The 17594-nt window shown below is 29.8% G+C and overlaps 3 protein-coding genes across 3 annotated transcripts; 1 reads left to right on the top strand and 2 right to left on the bottom strand.

Annotated features, from left to right (window-relative positions):
- Positions 1-1512: 1512 nt before the first annotated feature.
- LOC114182086 (glutamine synthetase PR-2) lies at positions 1513-4781 on the top strand. The gene is made up of 12 exons (XM_028068839.2): positions 1513-1757; positions 2061-2100; positions 2242-2345; positions 2437-2485; positions 2724-2830; positions 2966-3053; positions 3428-3556; positions 3661-3735; positions 3831-3884; positions 4011-4048; positions 4218-4377; positions 4461-4781. The coding sequence occupies exons 1-12, from the start codon at positions 1684-1686 to the stop codon at positions 4611-4613; spliced, it is 1071 nt and encodes a 356-aa protein (XP_027924640.1). The 5' UTR covers positions 1513-1683; the 3' UTR covers positions 4614-4781.
- A 987-nt stretch (positions 4782-5768) lies between these two features.
- On the bottom strand, positions 5769-7690 carry LOC114182084 (uncharacterized). The gene has a single exon (XM_028068838.2). It carries the CDS (start codon positions 7521-7523, stop codon positions 5967-5969), a length of 1557 nt encoding a protein of 518 aa, XP_027924639.1. The 5' UTR covers positions 7524-7690; the 3' UTR covers positions 5769-5966.
- Positions 7691-10370: 2680 nt separating this feature from the next.
- On the bottom strand, positions 10371-11267 carry LOC146886648 (uncharacterized). The gene has a single exon (XM_085672362.1). It carries the CDS (start codon positions 10797-10799, stop codon positions 10584-10586), a length of 216 nt encoding a protein of 71 aa, XP_085528488.1. The 5' UTR covers positions 10800-11267; the 3' UTR covers positions 10371-10583.
- Between the last annotated feature and the right edge of the window lie 6327 nt (positions 11268-17594).

The raw sequence follows: 17594 nt of genomic DNA, 5'->3' as shown, positions 1-17594 counted from the left end.
CCATAACCTAACTTATGATTTTCTTTTTACTCCATGGAAATGATGTTGTTTTTACTGCTGTTGAAAGCAAGTATAATATATAAAATTTTCCTTTTCATGGTTTCTATCTTTCTAAGTCACATATGCAAATGATACAATTTTACTTATGAAAAATATTTAACTTTATTATCACTTAACAAATTTAAAACTCTGGACTTAACATTATGATATTAATTATTTGGTTTAAAGGTAACAAGAAAAGACTTTAATATTTGTATCATGATATTTTGAGACAACTGATTGGTATTTTGAGTGACAGTGAATTAAGTTTCTTTTAAGTAAACTTTTGTTGTGAATAAAATAATTTATATTAGAAAAGAGGAGTCATAATAGCGAGTTAGGTTTTTGATAAAGATTATTCATTAATAAAACTGCCATTTTTTTGTACAAATAATATAGTTTAAAAATACACGAAAGTTTAAGAAAATGCAGTAAAAAATGTTTAGAAATTTGAAAACAAAATTTTAATGAGAATAAAAAGAGTGCGCATATATATATATATATATATATATATATATATATATATATATATATATATATATATATATATATATATATATATATATACGAAAGTAGTCTCTATAGTAGAAAGAAATGTCTCGATTTGAAAAAAACAATTTGCGATAGATTTTTCAAACAAATAAATTGAGTTAAATAAATATTATTTAAATTATTTTTTTATTTTTTTATGTTATTTTTCTGATCATCAATTTTAAATTTTTAAAATATATTAAAATTATCTTTATAATAAAAAAATTATATTTTTAATATTTAAAATACAATACTATAAAATTTAGCAGAAAAACCAGACTTTTAATTAATGAATAAAGCTACCATCATTAACTAATTAATCAGTTAATTAAGATACATAATAACTCACTAGTTATTTTGGGTACACAAAAAATAAATAAACTTTATTCATATTAAAAGAAACCACAGATAAATAATGAAGTTTTGACATAAATAAATTATCGATATAAGTAATAATTTGTGCACATAATTTCTGTATTAACGAGGAGTGGTTGGTGGAATAGTAATATACTTTATATATTCATAGTATAATATAATTTAATAAAATTTAAAAATAATCATCAGTGTTGTGTTGTTACTTACTCTTATTATGTAATCAAATCTAATGAAAGTACGTGGTTAGGACGCAACCTGCTTTTGGCTAAGTGCTTATCACTTCACCTTTCTCATAATTTCATAATATAATAATCAAACTTTAGCCGCAAAACATGAATATTCACACATTTTTTATTATTTTCTTTTTCATAATTTTTTGTTCTCTTCCTTTTCACTGTTTCTTACACTAAAATTATATTTTAAAGTTTTTCAGTTACACAGAAAATATTCTTAAAATTTCTCTTGACAACTACTTTCTTATTAATTAATTAATTAATTAGTTAATTAATTAAAGTGACTCATTATTCAACTTTGTGGAAGAAAAATGGTCTCGAAGCACATTCAATATGCAACAAGAATCTTAGGTTTATTCTTGACATCAGTGACTCATTGTTATTTATAAAGCGACTCTAACACCAAACAGAGTCCTTCATTCACTTCACCCTATCAAAAAAGCTTCACATTTTGGTATCTTCTACAACATCCTTTCATATTCATCTTTTTCTTCTTTTTATCACCATGTCTTTGCTTTCAGATCTCATCAACCTCAATCTCTCAGAATCCTCAGAAAACATCATTGCTGAGTACATATGGTGAGCCTCTGTCTCAAACACCACAAAAACCATGTGCAAAGAAACAGGGGACTCTGTTTTTTTCTTTCTTTTCTAAATCTATGAACAAATAGTGTTATTGTTCCACTAATGTAACAATCAACCAACCCCTTTATTGAGTGATCCTTTGGGAACACTGCTTCCTTTCAGATGTTGTTCCATCAAACAGAACATAAGAAAAGATAGTTTTTTTAATGATGATGCTGGAATCTTGTTCCTGGGTTTGATCTAGTTCATGATGTAGCAAAGGACAGTTATTTAACTATTTTTGTGTGCTTTAAACAGGGTTGGTGGATCTGGTATGGACCTCAGAAGCAAAGCCAGAGTAATTGTTTTTTTTCTTTCTTTTTTCTTCTTCATCTCAAGTGATAAGATAATTAATAAATTAACTGGGTAAACTTTTCCTTTTCCATGTTCACTATTTTAAATTTTTTACCTTTTTTTTTCTTTTGTTTGTGGAAAATAGACTCTTCCTGGAGCAGTGGATGAACCTGCAAAACTTCCAAAATGGAACTATGATGGGTCTAGCACAGATCAAGCTCCTGGGGATGATAGTGAAGTCATCCTATAGTATGATTCAATCCTCTTATGCACTTTTCTGTATTTAATGTTATTCTTTTTTCATAAAATAATTGATGGTTGGTGTTTTCTTTTGATGAAGTCCACAAGCTATTTTCAAGGACCCCTTTAGGAGAGGCAATAATATTCTTGTAAGTTGTAAAAGTTGAAATTTTTTACTTACAATAATAATAATAACAAGGATTAAATATATTTTTATCTATTAAATTAATCAAAAATTAAAATAAAAAAGAAATTAATTTTAATTTTATGATAAGAGATAAAAATATATTTAATTTTAATAATAAAGCATAATTTTTTTTTTTGGGTTAATCAGATTGTATACTATTTTGTGGGTCAAAGTTTCACACTTTGAATAAAAATGTATAGGTAATTTGTGATGTTTACACCCCAGCTGGTGAACCACTTCCAACCAACAAGAGGTATGATGCAGCAAAAATTTTCAGCCACCCTGATGTTGTTGCTGAGGTACCATGGTAAGTATTTTTCCAACATTTTATTTAGATTATTCAATTTTTCAATAAATAATTAGATTCTACAAAAAAAAAAATCACTTTTTTATTCTGCTTTTTTGTAAATGAAATTGTTACAATTTACCATTTCACCGACAGGTATGGAATTGAGCAAGAATACACCTTGTTGCAGAAAGATGTGAATTGGCCACTTGGGTGGCCACTTGGTGGGTTTCCTGGGCCACAGGTATAAATGTTCCTTTTAATAAATAATAATTTAACATTAATATATTGTAATTTAATTTCATGATAATCACTTCGCTCTGGTTCTATTTTCCTTTACATTTTCAAGCACTGTTTTTTCATGTTACCATTGTTTTGGGTAACTTTCCCAAATTTGATTGTACTATATTGCAATAATTGAAACTCAGTGATTGATTTCATACACGCCTTTGTCTTGTTGTTTGCATCAGATTTTTATTTTGTTGGTTTTTCTTGTCACACGTAATGTCAAAGATCATAGCTTTGAATAAAGACAAAAGTCATCATAATCAATGTTTATGACAAGAATTTATCCATTTCTCTTCTATTTTCATCATAATCAATGTTTAACTTGAACAGGGACCATATTACTGTGGAGTTGGTGCTGATAAAGCCTATGGTCGTGATATTGTAGATGCACATTACAAAGCTTGTGTTTATGCAGGAATCAACATTAGTGGCATCAATGGAGAGGTTATGCCAGGCCAGGTACAATCACAAATTTTAATATTTAAATTGCAGAAACTGATAATAGAGTTACCAAAGCATTTCCATGGTGTGATTTAAAGAACAACTTTGTGCTTATTTTGTAGTGGGAATTCCAAGTTGGTCCTTCTGTTGGCATCTCTGCTGGAGATGAAGTGTGGGCTGCTCGCTACATTTTGGAGGTAATAAAAAAGTTTCACTAATTTTTTATCATTAAGGATTATATATGATTGATGAAAATCAATGAAAACATTGATGAAATGTTGTTATGCTACAGAGGATTACAGAGTTGGCTGGAGCTATTGTTTCATTTGATCCCAAGCCTATTCCGGTGAGATATTTTCTTGTAAAACTTGCTGATAACTTGGTAGAAAGATTGAAGCATATAATAAAACTTAATTGCATCATTAATTTATTTCAATATTTTGACTTCATTGTTTCATGGTTGTGGCATCAGGGAGATTGGAATGGAGCTGGGGCACACACAAACTACAGGTAATGAGTTTGGATTCTTTATTTGGCGTTGTTCTTCTAGTGTATCTTCAAAATACAGTAGAAGAATAACACCAAAAACTTAATAAAAAATTTGGACTCGAAATATATAAACATGTTATATATATTTCAGTTATTGTTGTTTGAAATGTATGATTTTCTGTGAGTACAGCACCAAGTCCATGAGAGAAGAGGGTGGTTATGAGGTGATTAAGAAGGCCATTGAAAAGCTTGGATTGAGACACAGAGAACACATTGCAGCATATGGAAAAGGTAATGAGAGACGTTTAACAGGAAGACATGAAACTGCAGACATCAACACCTTCTCTTGGGTAAGTCATCATCTTTTGGTATCTTATGATGTTTTTTGAGATTAGCAATTAATAATGTAACATTTTTTTTTCTTTTTCTAAAGGGTGTGGCAAATCGTGGAAGCTCAGTTAGAGTTGGAAGAGACACAGAGAAACAAGGGAAAGGTTACTTTGAGGACAGAAGGCCAGCTTCTAACATGGATCCTTATGTGGTCACCTCCATGATTGCAGAGACCACCATCCTCTGGAAACCATGAACACATGTTTAGACCACTCAGAATTGTGTTTTCAATACCATTTGATCCACAATTTAGTTATGTCTCCAAGGAATTGTTGTTTTCTGAGGTCTTTTAAGCCTCGCTGTGTCTTCTGTATGGTTGAGAATAACTTCAACATCAATAACAAGAATTGATTCTTGGGTTCAACTTGTATTCTTATGTTACAGTAGTTACTTTATTCTAATAAATCTAGTGATGGAGGGAATGAATGGAATGCCCGAATGAAAATGAGAATGCTCACAGGTGTTTGATAAAATGTCCGTATGAACTGAACAATTAGAATAGTCTATGTATGATGTAGAAAATGCTAATTAAAGTGTGCATGACAGGATTGGAACAACGAATGGGTGCAAAACTAGACCAAAAAACCTAACTTTCTAAAATGGGTAAAACTGAAAACTAAGAACTCAAATCATGAATTATTAGAATCAGGAGATTAATCAGACCATTATAACACAGCCTTCAAGAAGAAAATCGTGCCTATAAACATGCAAGAATGGAAAATAGCAAACTCATGAGTGTTCATATTTTCCCAGTTTAGATTTTCCGGTGGTGCACGGTACAATGAATGTGCATGGATCTCCACACTTTTGAGCCATATTTGACTGAGACAAGGTTGAAACAGTTTCGATTTGTGGTTTTCTCAAGCCCCTTTTGAATGTGCACAACTCATTTAAAAATAGCACATTTAGGAACTTGTTTAATCACATCCAGCATGGGCAAGCTATAACATCAGGTTTCACACAAGCTTTCACTGTCACAGCTAACACATTTTTTGCTTCTTTCATCTTTTCTTGTTTACACGTCACACCAATCAATATATTATAGTATAAACATTAGGCCTAAGGATATATGTTGTCATTTAAATTACCAAAAAACCAATTGTTTCTTGTAACTTCTCGACAATGCAAAAGTCATAAACCAGAAACCATTTCAGAATACAAATCATAATTTACATAAGCCATGTAAACCACTACTACACTTCGCATGAAGTCCGAGAGCAGGTGAGTTTATACTTTCACCGCTAAAACTTCCAGAAATTGAAAAGCAAGAATGAAAAGATATAGTTTCACAATCATTGATTTCAACCTCGGTACTAATCAGTTAAACAAATCCTACAATAAAATTGCAAAGTCAAAACAAAAGTTCAAAGATAATCAAAATAAAAAATTATATCAACTCTTCACATCAATATCCAGCTAGGAAAGCAGCAGGTTCAGAGAACTCACTCTCCTCTAATCAAACAGATATAAAATTTACAAATCATTCAAGTATCCTATATAGCTAATAAACATAACTTTATATAGAAATGAAGTTTCACCTTCTATGGTTTCACAACAAGCCTCTAGAGATCATTTCACGAAGAAATGACTCTGCCTTATCAGTCTCATCCTTTTCAAAGAGAGCCATAATCATTATTTCGAAAGTTACTGCACTAGGCAAGCAACCGTTGTCTTCCATTTTGGACCATAAGCTCAATGCCTCATCAAGCAAACCCTTTCTACAAAAACCATTGATCATAATACTATAACTATATACATTTAAAGGGTAGCCTTTAATTAAAAGATCGTGAAAGATCTCTTGTGCCTTCTCAACTCTTCCTCCTCTGCACATTCCATCAATAAGTATGTTCCAGGTGTACATATCCGGCTGAATTCCCTTTTCCATCATATTCTTCAATAATTCATATGCCTTGTCTAAATGATAGTTTTTGCATAAAACATCTAACAAACAATTGTAAGTGATTACATCCTGTTGTTGGTTTCTATCATGCATCTCATCAATAAGGTCCCAAACATAAGCTATTCTCCCAGATTTGCATAAACCATCGATCAGAGTACTGTAAGTCACTGTATCAGGAACCATGTTCCTGGTATCCATATCCCGAAAGAGATTCATGGCCTCATCCACTCTTTTATTCTTACATAGTCCATTAATTATGATATTGTAACTGTGAACATCAGGAGTTACTCCAATTCGGATCATATCATTAAATATGTGTTTAGCACTTTTCACCTCCTTGACTAAGCAATATCCATCCATTAAAATGTTAAGGGTAACTCTACTAGGTTTCACACCAGCTTTCACCATCACAGCTAGCACATTCTTGGCTTCTGTTATCTTTCCTTCCTTGCATAAAGCATCAATCATTATACTATAGATATAAACATCAGGCCTGATATTATTTGATATCATTTTATTTAGGAAATCATAAGCCTCTTTTGCAAGATTATCTTTGAATAGGGAGTCAATAATAGTGGCGTACATTATCACATTAGACTTGGATAACCCACCTTCTACTGTTCTGAGCAACTTGATGGCAGCTTCTGTCTCTCCTATCTTGCACAAGCCATCGATCAACATTCCGTAAGTAACCTCGTTAAGTCGAAACCCCTGTGCTACCACCTTGTCATGAAAGTTGAGTGCTTTCCTGACCTCACCCTTGAGACAGAGACCCTTGATGAGAGTACTTAAGGTAATGATACCTGGATGATAACCCAGCTTGAGAATCTTCCCAAAAATAGAGAAAGCGAAGGGCATTTGGTCTGAGTGGCAGAAACAATTGATGAGGATGTTGAGAATGACAAAGTTACTCTGAATTCCCTTGAGCTCCATCTGCTTGATAAGGGAAATAGTTGTAGAATAATGCTTCATCTTTGTAAGAGATCCCAAAATCTGCCCAAATTGAAAGATGGGAGGAACAGGGCGCATATGAAGCATGCTATCAAATTGGGATACAGCAGCTCCGTGAACATTGTCATGGTCAAGTAAAGGAGAGTGAGAATGAAAGTGAAAGGAAAAGGGGAAAGAAGGGTTGGGAAGAAAAGGAGCAAACTTGGAAATAGAACCAGAAAGACAAAACCTTAAGGTTGTCCCTGAGAGTGACATTGTTATCTTAACAAAGAAAAAATGAAAGGAGTTGTGGGTGTGACTGTCCCTCCGAAGAGGCTTTCGTGGGTTGAATCAGCGCGATAAAGGGATTTCGTGTTCTCCATGGAGGAAGGATTTTCCGCCAATCATTGTGGGGTTTGGTTCTACCGTAATTTCGTGACGTGAAGGTGGGATCGAAGAATTTCGATCTGTAACGAGAATATGATTTTGGTAAAACAGCAAGGTTTTGAATCTGGTGAGGGAGCGTCTTCTGAATTTTCGTGAACCATCGTCACGTGCTTCACACCATTTCAAATGCTTTCCTTCACATTTCTCTCTCACACGTGCAATATGTTTTTATTTAAAAAAAATCAATTAATCAAAACCACATCAATTTGTTGAAAAATTTATCAATGTCAAACAATCATTTTCCATAAGTTAAAATACCAAACACATTCTCTTTTAAACATGAGTTACCTCATGTTCAAGTTTCTTTCAACGAAAGCCAATAAAAAAGACACTTCTCTCTCTCAATTATATGCATTAGTTTTTGTCCATAACATGATTGAAGAGGTTCAATAAAATTCTAAAATGGAGTTGGAGAAGAAAAAGAATGAAGTATAAGAAAGTGTTGTTATTGAAGGAATAAAGAAGCTCGTACTTTTGTAATTCACCCAAAGAATGGGAACTACGCATTATCTTAAATTCATGGATGATGACTTCAATTTTATAGCTACCATCGCTAGGTTTAGTTTTCGGCTGAAGTAGGAACTCTTAAATCTCACGTTTTGTGATTGTTATCATAAATTTAATAATATTTGAAAACAAAAACTGTTAACATGGATTGTTTTCACATTTTAGTTTCATATGTGGACATATAATTAATTGATATAAAAAAAAAAAAAAACTGATTTTGAAATAGATTCTCATTGATGTGAATGGTGATTTTTTTAATTCTCTAGCAAAACATAAGGGTATATCTTGAAAAACTTCATTATAAGAGAAACAAAATCATGTATAAGTCAAAATTAATTTATTCACAAACAAAAAAAATAGACAAATTGGATGAAAGAATTTTCACGAACTAACATATATATAAGATACTTTTAATTATTAGGGAAACTCATTTAATTTTTTTCACTAAATTTATTTTCCTAACAAACATTCATTAAATTCCAACCCAAGTTGTTTGTTCAACTTACTTTTTTTTTTCTTTTTCCTATCTTTAATCAACCTACGAGTGACGTGAATAATATAATAATTAAAAAACATATATTGCATTCATATAAAAGTTAATAATTTATATCATATTTAGTACTACTGCAATCTTTTATTGCATTTTATATCATGTCAATACATAATATTTATAATGTTTATGACTTCAGCTTTTAGCTTTAAGTTTTTTCATTGATAACATTATCTTTTATTTTTCTCTTAATTATCCAAAAAAGTTATTTTTATTTAAGAATTTAAATAAATAGAAGTTTTTCCATATGATCGGAGTGATTTAGAATTTGTATACTAAAAGCATTTTCCCTTATTTTTATCACAAATCAATTTTCACTCGTAACAAGTAACTCTAACATGAAAACATAAATAACTAATTTTCATTTTTGTTAAGGTTAATGTAGTGATCAGAATTCGTTTACACTGATATTGTTCTTTGTGCTTAATGTTTATGAGTTTTGATTACTTTATATTTGATTAATGGAGATTTGATTCACATTTTAAAATATTTGTGTGAAACACTTGCTAAAAATTTAAAATTTAAGGTTAAATATTTGTTTGGTCTAATTTAATCTCTCAATTTTGAAAATGTGTGTATTTAATCCTTTTAACCAAATATTTTTAATATTTTTAAGTTTATTTGACGTTTTAAATGCATTTCATGCTAGTATTTGAGTTATTTATATAATTTAAATCATTCTCGTTTCAATGTTTGCTTAGAAACATGTTTAAAACATCAAATAAACTTAATAAAATTTTATTAGAAAAACTAAATTTACTTATTTATTAAAAAGATGAGGAATTAAATTGGTCCAAAGTTTCGAAGTAGAACTAATTTTAATTTTCATTAGAAAGTAAGGACCAAAAACACATTTAACTCTAAAATTTATTTAATATTATTGCATCAAGAGAAAAAACATTGCTTCCTCCTACCTTTTCTCAACCAAACATTCACCCACCTTCTCCCCATAAATCCAAAACCCTAATCATGATTATTGTCAAGATAAACAAAACCCTAATTATGATTGGCGTGACATTAACGCAAATGATAAACCATAATGGATTCCACTACTTTACTACTGCTTAGGTTTTCAAGTGTTCGTTGGCCAATTCAAACCATTCTTCACGGTTCATATCCATCCTTTCTCTAATTCAAATTCAATTTCAAAGAACATGTTGAGAGATTCTACGAAATAAATATTCAAAACTGTTTTCTACACTTTTTTCTCTAATAAAACAAAATGAACCAACCCAGAAATTTTAAATTTGTTATTGAGTTTCAGCACTTTGCCATTGAAACCTTGAATCTTTTTGTCATGTATAAAGATGTGAGAAAAACATTTAAACTCTTCAAACTTTTATTCAAATCATTCGACTAAAATAGAATAAATAGAAAAACAAAAACTCATCAAAGACCACAGCACCCAAAATAGAATCATGGAAACTTCAACACAAAGGATTGTACAAAAGCAAGTGATTGAATTCATACTCTTCTTCTTTTTCTTAAACCTTCAAAGATCAATTCAAACTTAAGAATCCTTCAAAGACCAATTCTTCAACCCCACCATAATGAACATATGTTATGAACAAAAACTTTGAAGCTCTAAATTCATAAATTTAAAGAAAGAACCTTGGATGTCTATATAATATATCCAATAATATTATTATTTTTGTTACTATTTACACAAAATGAGAAAATAAAATGGAGAATATAGCTAAATGCCTAAATATTCTCTGATAAAAAAAAAAACAGAGGAAAACAGAACAGGAACAGGGGAAGCAAACAAAACCTCCCTCTTCAACCTGTGTACACCAACACACTAATCCAAAACCCTGCACCATATTCTCACCCTATAACTCACCAACTGAAATGGGTTGGCCGGAAACTCCCAACGGCGACCGGGAAATCTGCCGGCTAATTTCGCGAAGAACATGTCTGATCTCTGGTTTGCCAGGGGACCAATCAACAATCTCCTCTGATTCCTGCTTGATCTTCCTTACCTGGCTGTGAATTGGAACACCCTTTTGTGCAAATCTTTCATCTTTGTTCATCTTCATGTTCTCCATCTTCTCTATCAATCAAAGAAAAAGTTTCTCAACTATCCTTTTTCTTCTATTTATGTATCTGTTCGATCGAGCGTTTACCACTTAGACAACCTAGGATACAGAACACACAACACGAAAAACACTTCGCATGAACCATACAACAGAAGTGAATCTATCTATGTATTTATATATATTTGTGAGTGTGAACACTCAAAGGGAATTCAAGATTGAAACGTAAGGGAGAAGAGAACAGGGAAGTTTGGTGGGAAATCTCTATCTTTATGGGATTGGTTTGTTTGAAGATGACTAAATTGGACCATGTCGTTGACACTATACACCTCACCGTGACCAAAGATTTTGCGGAGGCTCTTCCTGGCCGTTGGATTGGTTTGATGGGGTCAATCTTGTGGCAACTCATGTGGGAAACTAGAAACTACTTTTTTAATGTATGATTGTGCATTGTGTGCGGTTTTGGAGTTTCGAATGTAACTTTTTATGTCACGTTTAGTTCGGTTTTTGGGTGTGATGATGCATCGTGAAGTTCTGTTGAAAAGGTTGAACAATATGTGCTGTTTTTGTTTCTTGTTCCTGTCAATTTCTCATATATATATTTTTTTTGTGCGTGTGTGTGTATTTTTTGTGGATGGGTCGATCATGGTGCTTGCTATATGGCCATAATCAAATGGATAATTATCAATATATCCATACGGATTTGATTCCTTTTCTTACCAAGTTGCCAAATTGGATGATGGCTTTGCATTAATGCCATGCCACGAGTGGTCATTTTCTTTTGCTAGTAAAAAAAAATAATAGCTCACATAATAATAATAATAATAATAATAATAATAATAATAATAATATTATTATTATTAAGAAAGTTTATGAGAGATTGTGGAATTGTGAGTTATAGTTCTGTGTGTTGGAATATAATAAAATAAAATGAAATTGAGTATGTTGATAGATAGGGTCAAAGTTTGACCACTTACCACTGTTTTGTTCGTTTGTGTCTGTGAGTAGGAGTTCTAATACCAAATGCAAAGTTTCTAATTCCAGAACTTGAAAACTTCATATTTTGAGAATGGATTTAGGTAGTGGCAGATAGGGTTGAAAGTGAGTAATCACAGTGTGTTTTTCTTCCTTTGTTCTTTTGTGGTATTAACCACAGTTTTTTACTCTCTTTCATTGTTTATATATATATATATATATATATATATATATATATATATATATATATATATATATATATATATATATATATATTATCTATTATTTTTATTAATCAAATAGTAGGATTTGTGATTCCCAATAATTATAGTTTTGGATGTGAAAATATTTTACTTGGTGCCAATTATTTTGAAGAGTATCTTCAATGTTTTCTTAAAAGGGCTTCTTAGGGATAAGGATCTTTCTTGTACAACTCCATCATTTGACAGAATTGAGTTCTTGGTCCACTGCAAGAGTGATTCCTCAAAAATAACTTTTTCTTCACGATATGTTTTTTTAATTCACATATTCTGAAGTTTTTTATATTAGTTTTGCTTCGATGATTGACGTAATTAATTATTGTATTTGAAATATTATTCGTTTTAAAATTTAAAATTTCTATTGTAATTAATTTTAAATGTTTCAGAAAATTAAAAAAATATATATTTAAATTATTATTGACTTTTATGTTTAAATAATATAAGATTATTGGATATATTAAAATAAGTTTTAATGTTAATTAAAACTAGCTACAGTAAATTAACCCTACTGGGAGGATAATTCGAACACCCTGTGCAAGTCAAAGGGACAAATTTGTAAACATAAAATAATAATTTATAAAATTTGCATGATTAAATTTAGTTATACATACTATAATACCACAAAGAATCTGTAGGTTTTGTTTCAGAATTATCCATGGTGGCTTTAGAACAAACTTCTAGAACAAGAATCTTGGAGGAAAACAAAAGTAATAATTAAATAAAATTTTAAGGCTAATTTTTATTATAAACTCTGTAACTCAAACATTGCCGATTTAAAGTCGATAATGATATTTTAATGACTAAAAGTTTTGATAATTTTATTTTTATAATTTAAGATTATATCACATTAAGTTATAAGATAAAATTCTTAAGATTTGACTAAAAAATCACTTTAAATTATAAGATAAATTGTTAAGATTTAGTCGTTAAAAAATAATTTTCTAAACACAAAAAGCATAGAAAGAAAGAAAAAATGGAAACGAAAATAAATGCCCATGATCAAAACCTAACACGTGGAAAGTAAAGTCAAAGAGATTAAGAAGAATGAGAGAGGGTACTGTAGTAATTTCGATTTGAACAGAAAAAGAAACATCATGGTAGAAAAACTGAAACGGTTTGGTGGCTGAGCAGTTAAGTTTGTTAGAAAGAGACACGTGTAGGTGTAGGTGTTCCAGTCAACTACCAATGTATTGAAGTTACGTATTTGCCCCGCTACTCATATTTTCCAAAACCTTCTTTGGTCGTAGAATCAACGGTCAATGTTGGTAATACGTATTCGTCCACAAATCAACACAGGCACGCCACGTGCACTTTTTTTTTTCAATATTCGTATTCATCCGCATGACCACTACCATGCCACGTGCACTTTTTTGAGGTTGGATTTTTAGGTAAACATGATTCATAATTAAACTCAATCATATGACATTATTAGAAAGATATTTGTAATATGTATTTATATAATTGGCTTGATTAACAAAGGAGAATGAGTTATAAATTTAAATTTATTTTAATGAGGTTTATTATTATCAAATTTATTATCTTTTTATAAATTAATTTTGTGGTATTAAATTAAATTTAAAGTTATTTTTTAATATTTTTAAAAATAATAAAAATAATCTTGTATGTTTTTGGTTTTCATTTTACAATAGCAATATATATATATATATATATATATATATATATATATATATATATATATATATATATATATATATATATATATATATATATATATATATATATATATATATATATATATATATATATATATATATAACGTGACGATTTTCTTTAAACTCTAAGAAGACTTAGAGAAAGAATAAGTGTTTCGTGTATGTGACTAACTTATGCACAAATTTTAAATGAAATTTCGAAAAACGTATATGAAAAAAAGTTTAAGAGGTAATGTCTACATAAACAAATTTTACTCTATATAGAAAAGTTAATTTCCTTTTTTTCTCTCCTTACAAAAGGATTTTGTGGAAAGGTTCATTTAAACACGTTTAAATTTAATATAGCAACAAAGTTTAAACGTGGAGTAAAGAAACAACAAAGTGGAAAAAATGTAAAAAAGAAATTACAAAGAGTTTGTTTGTTTTTCTCTTAAAGAATCTTCATATCAAGTTTGAAATTTCTTCTTAGTAGTTTATACTACGTTGAAATCTTGTTTTTCTTTTTGACAATTTGACATCTTAAAAATTACTGGATAATTTATTAACGGTTCGATATTGGATAAAATAGAATGTTCAAAAAATTTTCTTTAAGATAAATCTTTTAAACCATAATTATAATATTATGTTAGAAGTAAATTTTACACTTGATTTAACTTAAAAAGTCAGTTTGTAAGATGATATTTACACCTCATTTATATATTATGAAATTGTCTTATCTCTAATAAACGTAATTATACCAATAATAAATATAATTACTTGTTATTTCAAACCAACATAATAATGACCTTGAAAAATAAGTCAATAAACCTTAATTATGTCTTTCAACAGTTGGTGAATGTTGTTTCAAATTAACGTTTTATTTTTCAACCTTATTATGGTGATTTAAAAGAAGATGGGTGAATTTTTATTGAGTCGCATGCATGTTATTATGAAACTTCAAGTTAAGCCAAACTTCAATCTAAAGCAACTTTTCCTGTCTCATTCTACAAGCAAACTCAGGATCGTCTCATTTATTCTTTTACAGAATTAATCAAAAAAATTTAAAATAATTTGTATAAAAATTATCTGTATTTACAAATATCTTTAGGAATGAATACTAAAAATACAATATAATGAATATATTATATAGGATTTTATAATTTATGTAAAGTATTCTTACCAGATTTGTACGAATTATTTTTTATTGTGAAAGTATGTTCCGTATATTTTAAAAAAAATAATTCTCTACTAACATTTGCCCAGTAGACCAAATAATATAAAAGTTTCTTAAAAAAATGAGTTTGTAACTTATTTTTAATTAAAAAGTTTTTTAATTTCATTTTAATCATACCCAAATCCTAGTAAAAATACAGTAAAACAATATTTAGAATTAGTTTCAATATAGAAAAAAAAATCGAGTAAAGCATAAAAAAAATCTGTGAAAAACAAATATGAAATTATTTTTGACTTTCAAGAAACATATATAAATATTTCAGAAAATACTTATGATCAACTAAACATATTTTAGTCATTGCTAATATTCATGATTTATAGGACTGACAATTATGAAAAATGATTTTCTACAGCACACACACATTTAACTTAATAAATTTAATTTTAAACAGGGTTCAAAATAATCACAAATATGTAATGTGAATTGGTTTCCAATTTCACTATGTTCATTATTGAGTGTGGATCAAATTGATGCAGGGTTGTTTCAACATGTACTCTCAAGTTTAAGTCTGTAATTATGTTAAATATTAGAAAAAAAGAAAAGTTTTAAACTCATAATAATCCTACTCCTCTTACAATGTTGTGATTTTTTTCTTCAAAACCTTATTACCTTTATCATAAACCATCCCTTAAAAATAAAAGAATTGTTTTTTTTTTAATTCCAGAAAGTTTAGTTATTTTAATAATTAATTATATAGATAATTAGTAATAGTTTTCATCTGGATGTATTTGGTAAAACATGATTTTGAGACAATAAACTCAATTATTGATAACTATACTATCGGGCGGCAAAGAATCGGAAATATTTGCTCTGTACTATTCAGCAAGTTTTATATTGACACAAAAAGGTTTTTCATTAAAAAAAGTTCACATAACCAAAAAATTGCAAAAGTCACGTGAGTCAGGTGTAGCTCATAGCTTCATTTTTAAACATGAAAAATATTTTTAAATATATTATTGAACTTTAAAATTATGTCGGTTTGTCTCGACAATCAGTCATGATCTATCCATCTTGACAATTGGTCCAATTTGGTCAATTTTGACATTTGTCACAAAATTCAGCCGGGTTGGCTTGGGTCAGTCCACCTCGATTGTGGTTTAGGTTGGTCCGTCTTGTCCATCGCACAGGTTGACTTGTCTTGTCTGTCAGCCTGATCCAGCCTGTTCGGCCGTCTGTCCAGGCTATTGTAGCTTGTCTACATCGTCAATCCATTTTGGCCTTCGACCTAAGTCGGCCCGTCTTGGCCTTTGATTCAACTCGATCGTTCAGTCTCGACCTTCGATCCAAGTCGGTCCAAAACATCTTGAGACTCGAATTCAAAATATTGATTTTAAGAATTACTTAATGTATTTTAGCTAATCAAACTCACATTGACATTGGCCAAGCGGGGCTGTTTTTTGGTATCCTCATTTGGAGGTTCACTTAAAAGAGGGTTTAACGAAGAATAAATCAAGACTCGCACATGGATCATCGCCCAAATTCACACCTCTAAATTTATTTGTCTACCCTCGATGGATAATTAGTTTCTCATATTGCTATTGGGCTCACAGTTCACAAACCTCTTTGGGCTGGAAGCCGACATTGGCGGACCACTAATTGACAGTTTCTTCCTGTACCGTTATAATTTTTTTATTGTTTTCATTTTACCCTTTTCAAATTGTATAGTGTGCAAGTATAAAATGATTTCTGTATTACCAAATCTAGAAGTTATTTTTTCTTTTATTAAAAAATTTCTCAATTGTAGAATCCAAAAGTCACAAGTAATTCCTGGACTGTATAATTCAAAATTTTTCAGAATTATGTAATTCAAAATTATCTTTTTTATAAAAAATGGATTTGGGATTTATGCGGAAGTATTTTTAAATTTTGAATTAAATAATCCGAAAGGAAAAAGATGGAAAAAATAAATTATAGAGGTACAGAAGGAAAGTCATGGAGATGCAAGAAGAAAGTGCCCCCATAACGTGTATTTTCCCTTAAATTACAATACAAGGGTAATGTTATTTACAATTCTCGTTTTACTCTTTGCATCCCGTTTTATTTTTAAATTTTTTTGGGTAAAAGTATCCATTGAAAATTAGGTTTTGTAATTATAAAAAAAGTTATCTTTTACTTTTGAACTATACATTTTAGAAACAATTTTTTTCTTCAAAAAATATACTTCTGGATTGTATAATTTTAAAGTAAAAGATTGTACAATTCAAAAAATATATTAATAAAATTATATTTATATGAGGGTGCGGGAGAATATTATGGAGGTGCAGAAAAAAACTATCCTTCTACCACTGTCATGAGGTTATATTTGGGCTAGCTTTTTACTCTTAGGCTTTTATGTTTGTAACTCGGCCTTTACTTCCTGCATTCCCTTATTTGATAAATGCACTCCAATGGTATAAACAAAAAGTTGAAAATGCCCTTGGTGACTTTTCGTTTCAGAACACAGTCCTAATTCACCGCTTGACGGAGGAAAATAGTCACGTACAGGAAGAAGGAACATTGAAATAAAACAAGAAATATAGAGTCGTGATTTTAAAAGTTATAGAGATACGGGTAGCAATTATGGAGGTGTAGAAAGAAAAAGCCCTAAACTTTCTTACTATGGACTGAAAATACTTTAAAGAAAAAATGTCTCTTAAGTTGAGGTTTTACATCCTGCACCTCTACCTAAAAGGTTTTACCTAAAAAG

Source organism: Vigna unguiculata, chromosome 4 (genome assembly GCF_037176805.1).
Source record: "Vigna unguiculata cultivar grain cowpea cultivar isolate G323 ecotype 2 chromosome 4, ASM3717680v1, whole genome shotgun sequence".
Taxonomy (NCBI): Eukaryota; Viridiplantae; Streptophyta; class Magnoliopsida; order Fabales; family Fabaceae; genus Vigna; species Vigna unguiculata.
Note: the sequence above shows the minus strand (reverse complement) of the source record. Positions and strands in the feature narration are given on the sequence as shown.

Coding starts and splice junctions, on each gene's coding strand:
- LOC114182086 (XM_028068839.2), top strand. CDS start 1,684: ATGTCTTTGCTTTCAGATCTCATCAACCTCAATCTCTCAGAATCCTCA. Junction 1,758..2,060: donor ATCATTGCTGAGTACATATG/GTGAGCCTCTGT, acceptor TGCTTTAAACAG/GGTTGGTGGATCTGGTATGG. Junction 3,054..3,427: donor GTGGGTTTCCTGGGCCACAG/GTATAAATGTTC, acceptor TAACTTGAACAG/GGACCATATTACTGTGGAGT.
- LOC114182084 (XM_028068838.2), bottom strand. CDS start 7,523: ATGTCACTCTCAGGGACAACCTTAAGGTTTTGTCTTTCTGGTTCTATT.
- LOC146886648 (XM_085672362.1), bottom strand. CDS start 10,799: ATGGAGAACATGAAGATGAACAAAGATGAAAGATTTGCACAAAAGGGT.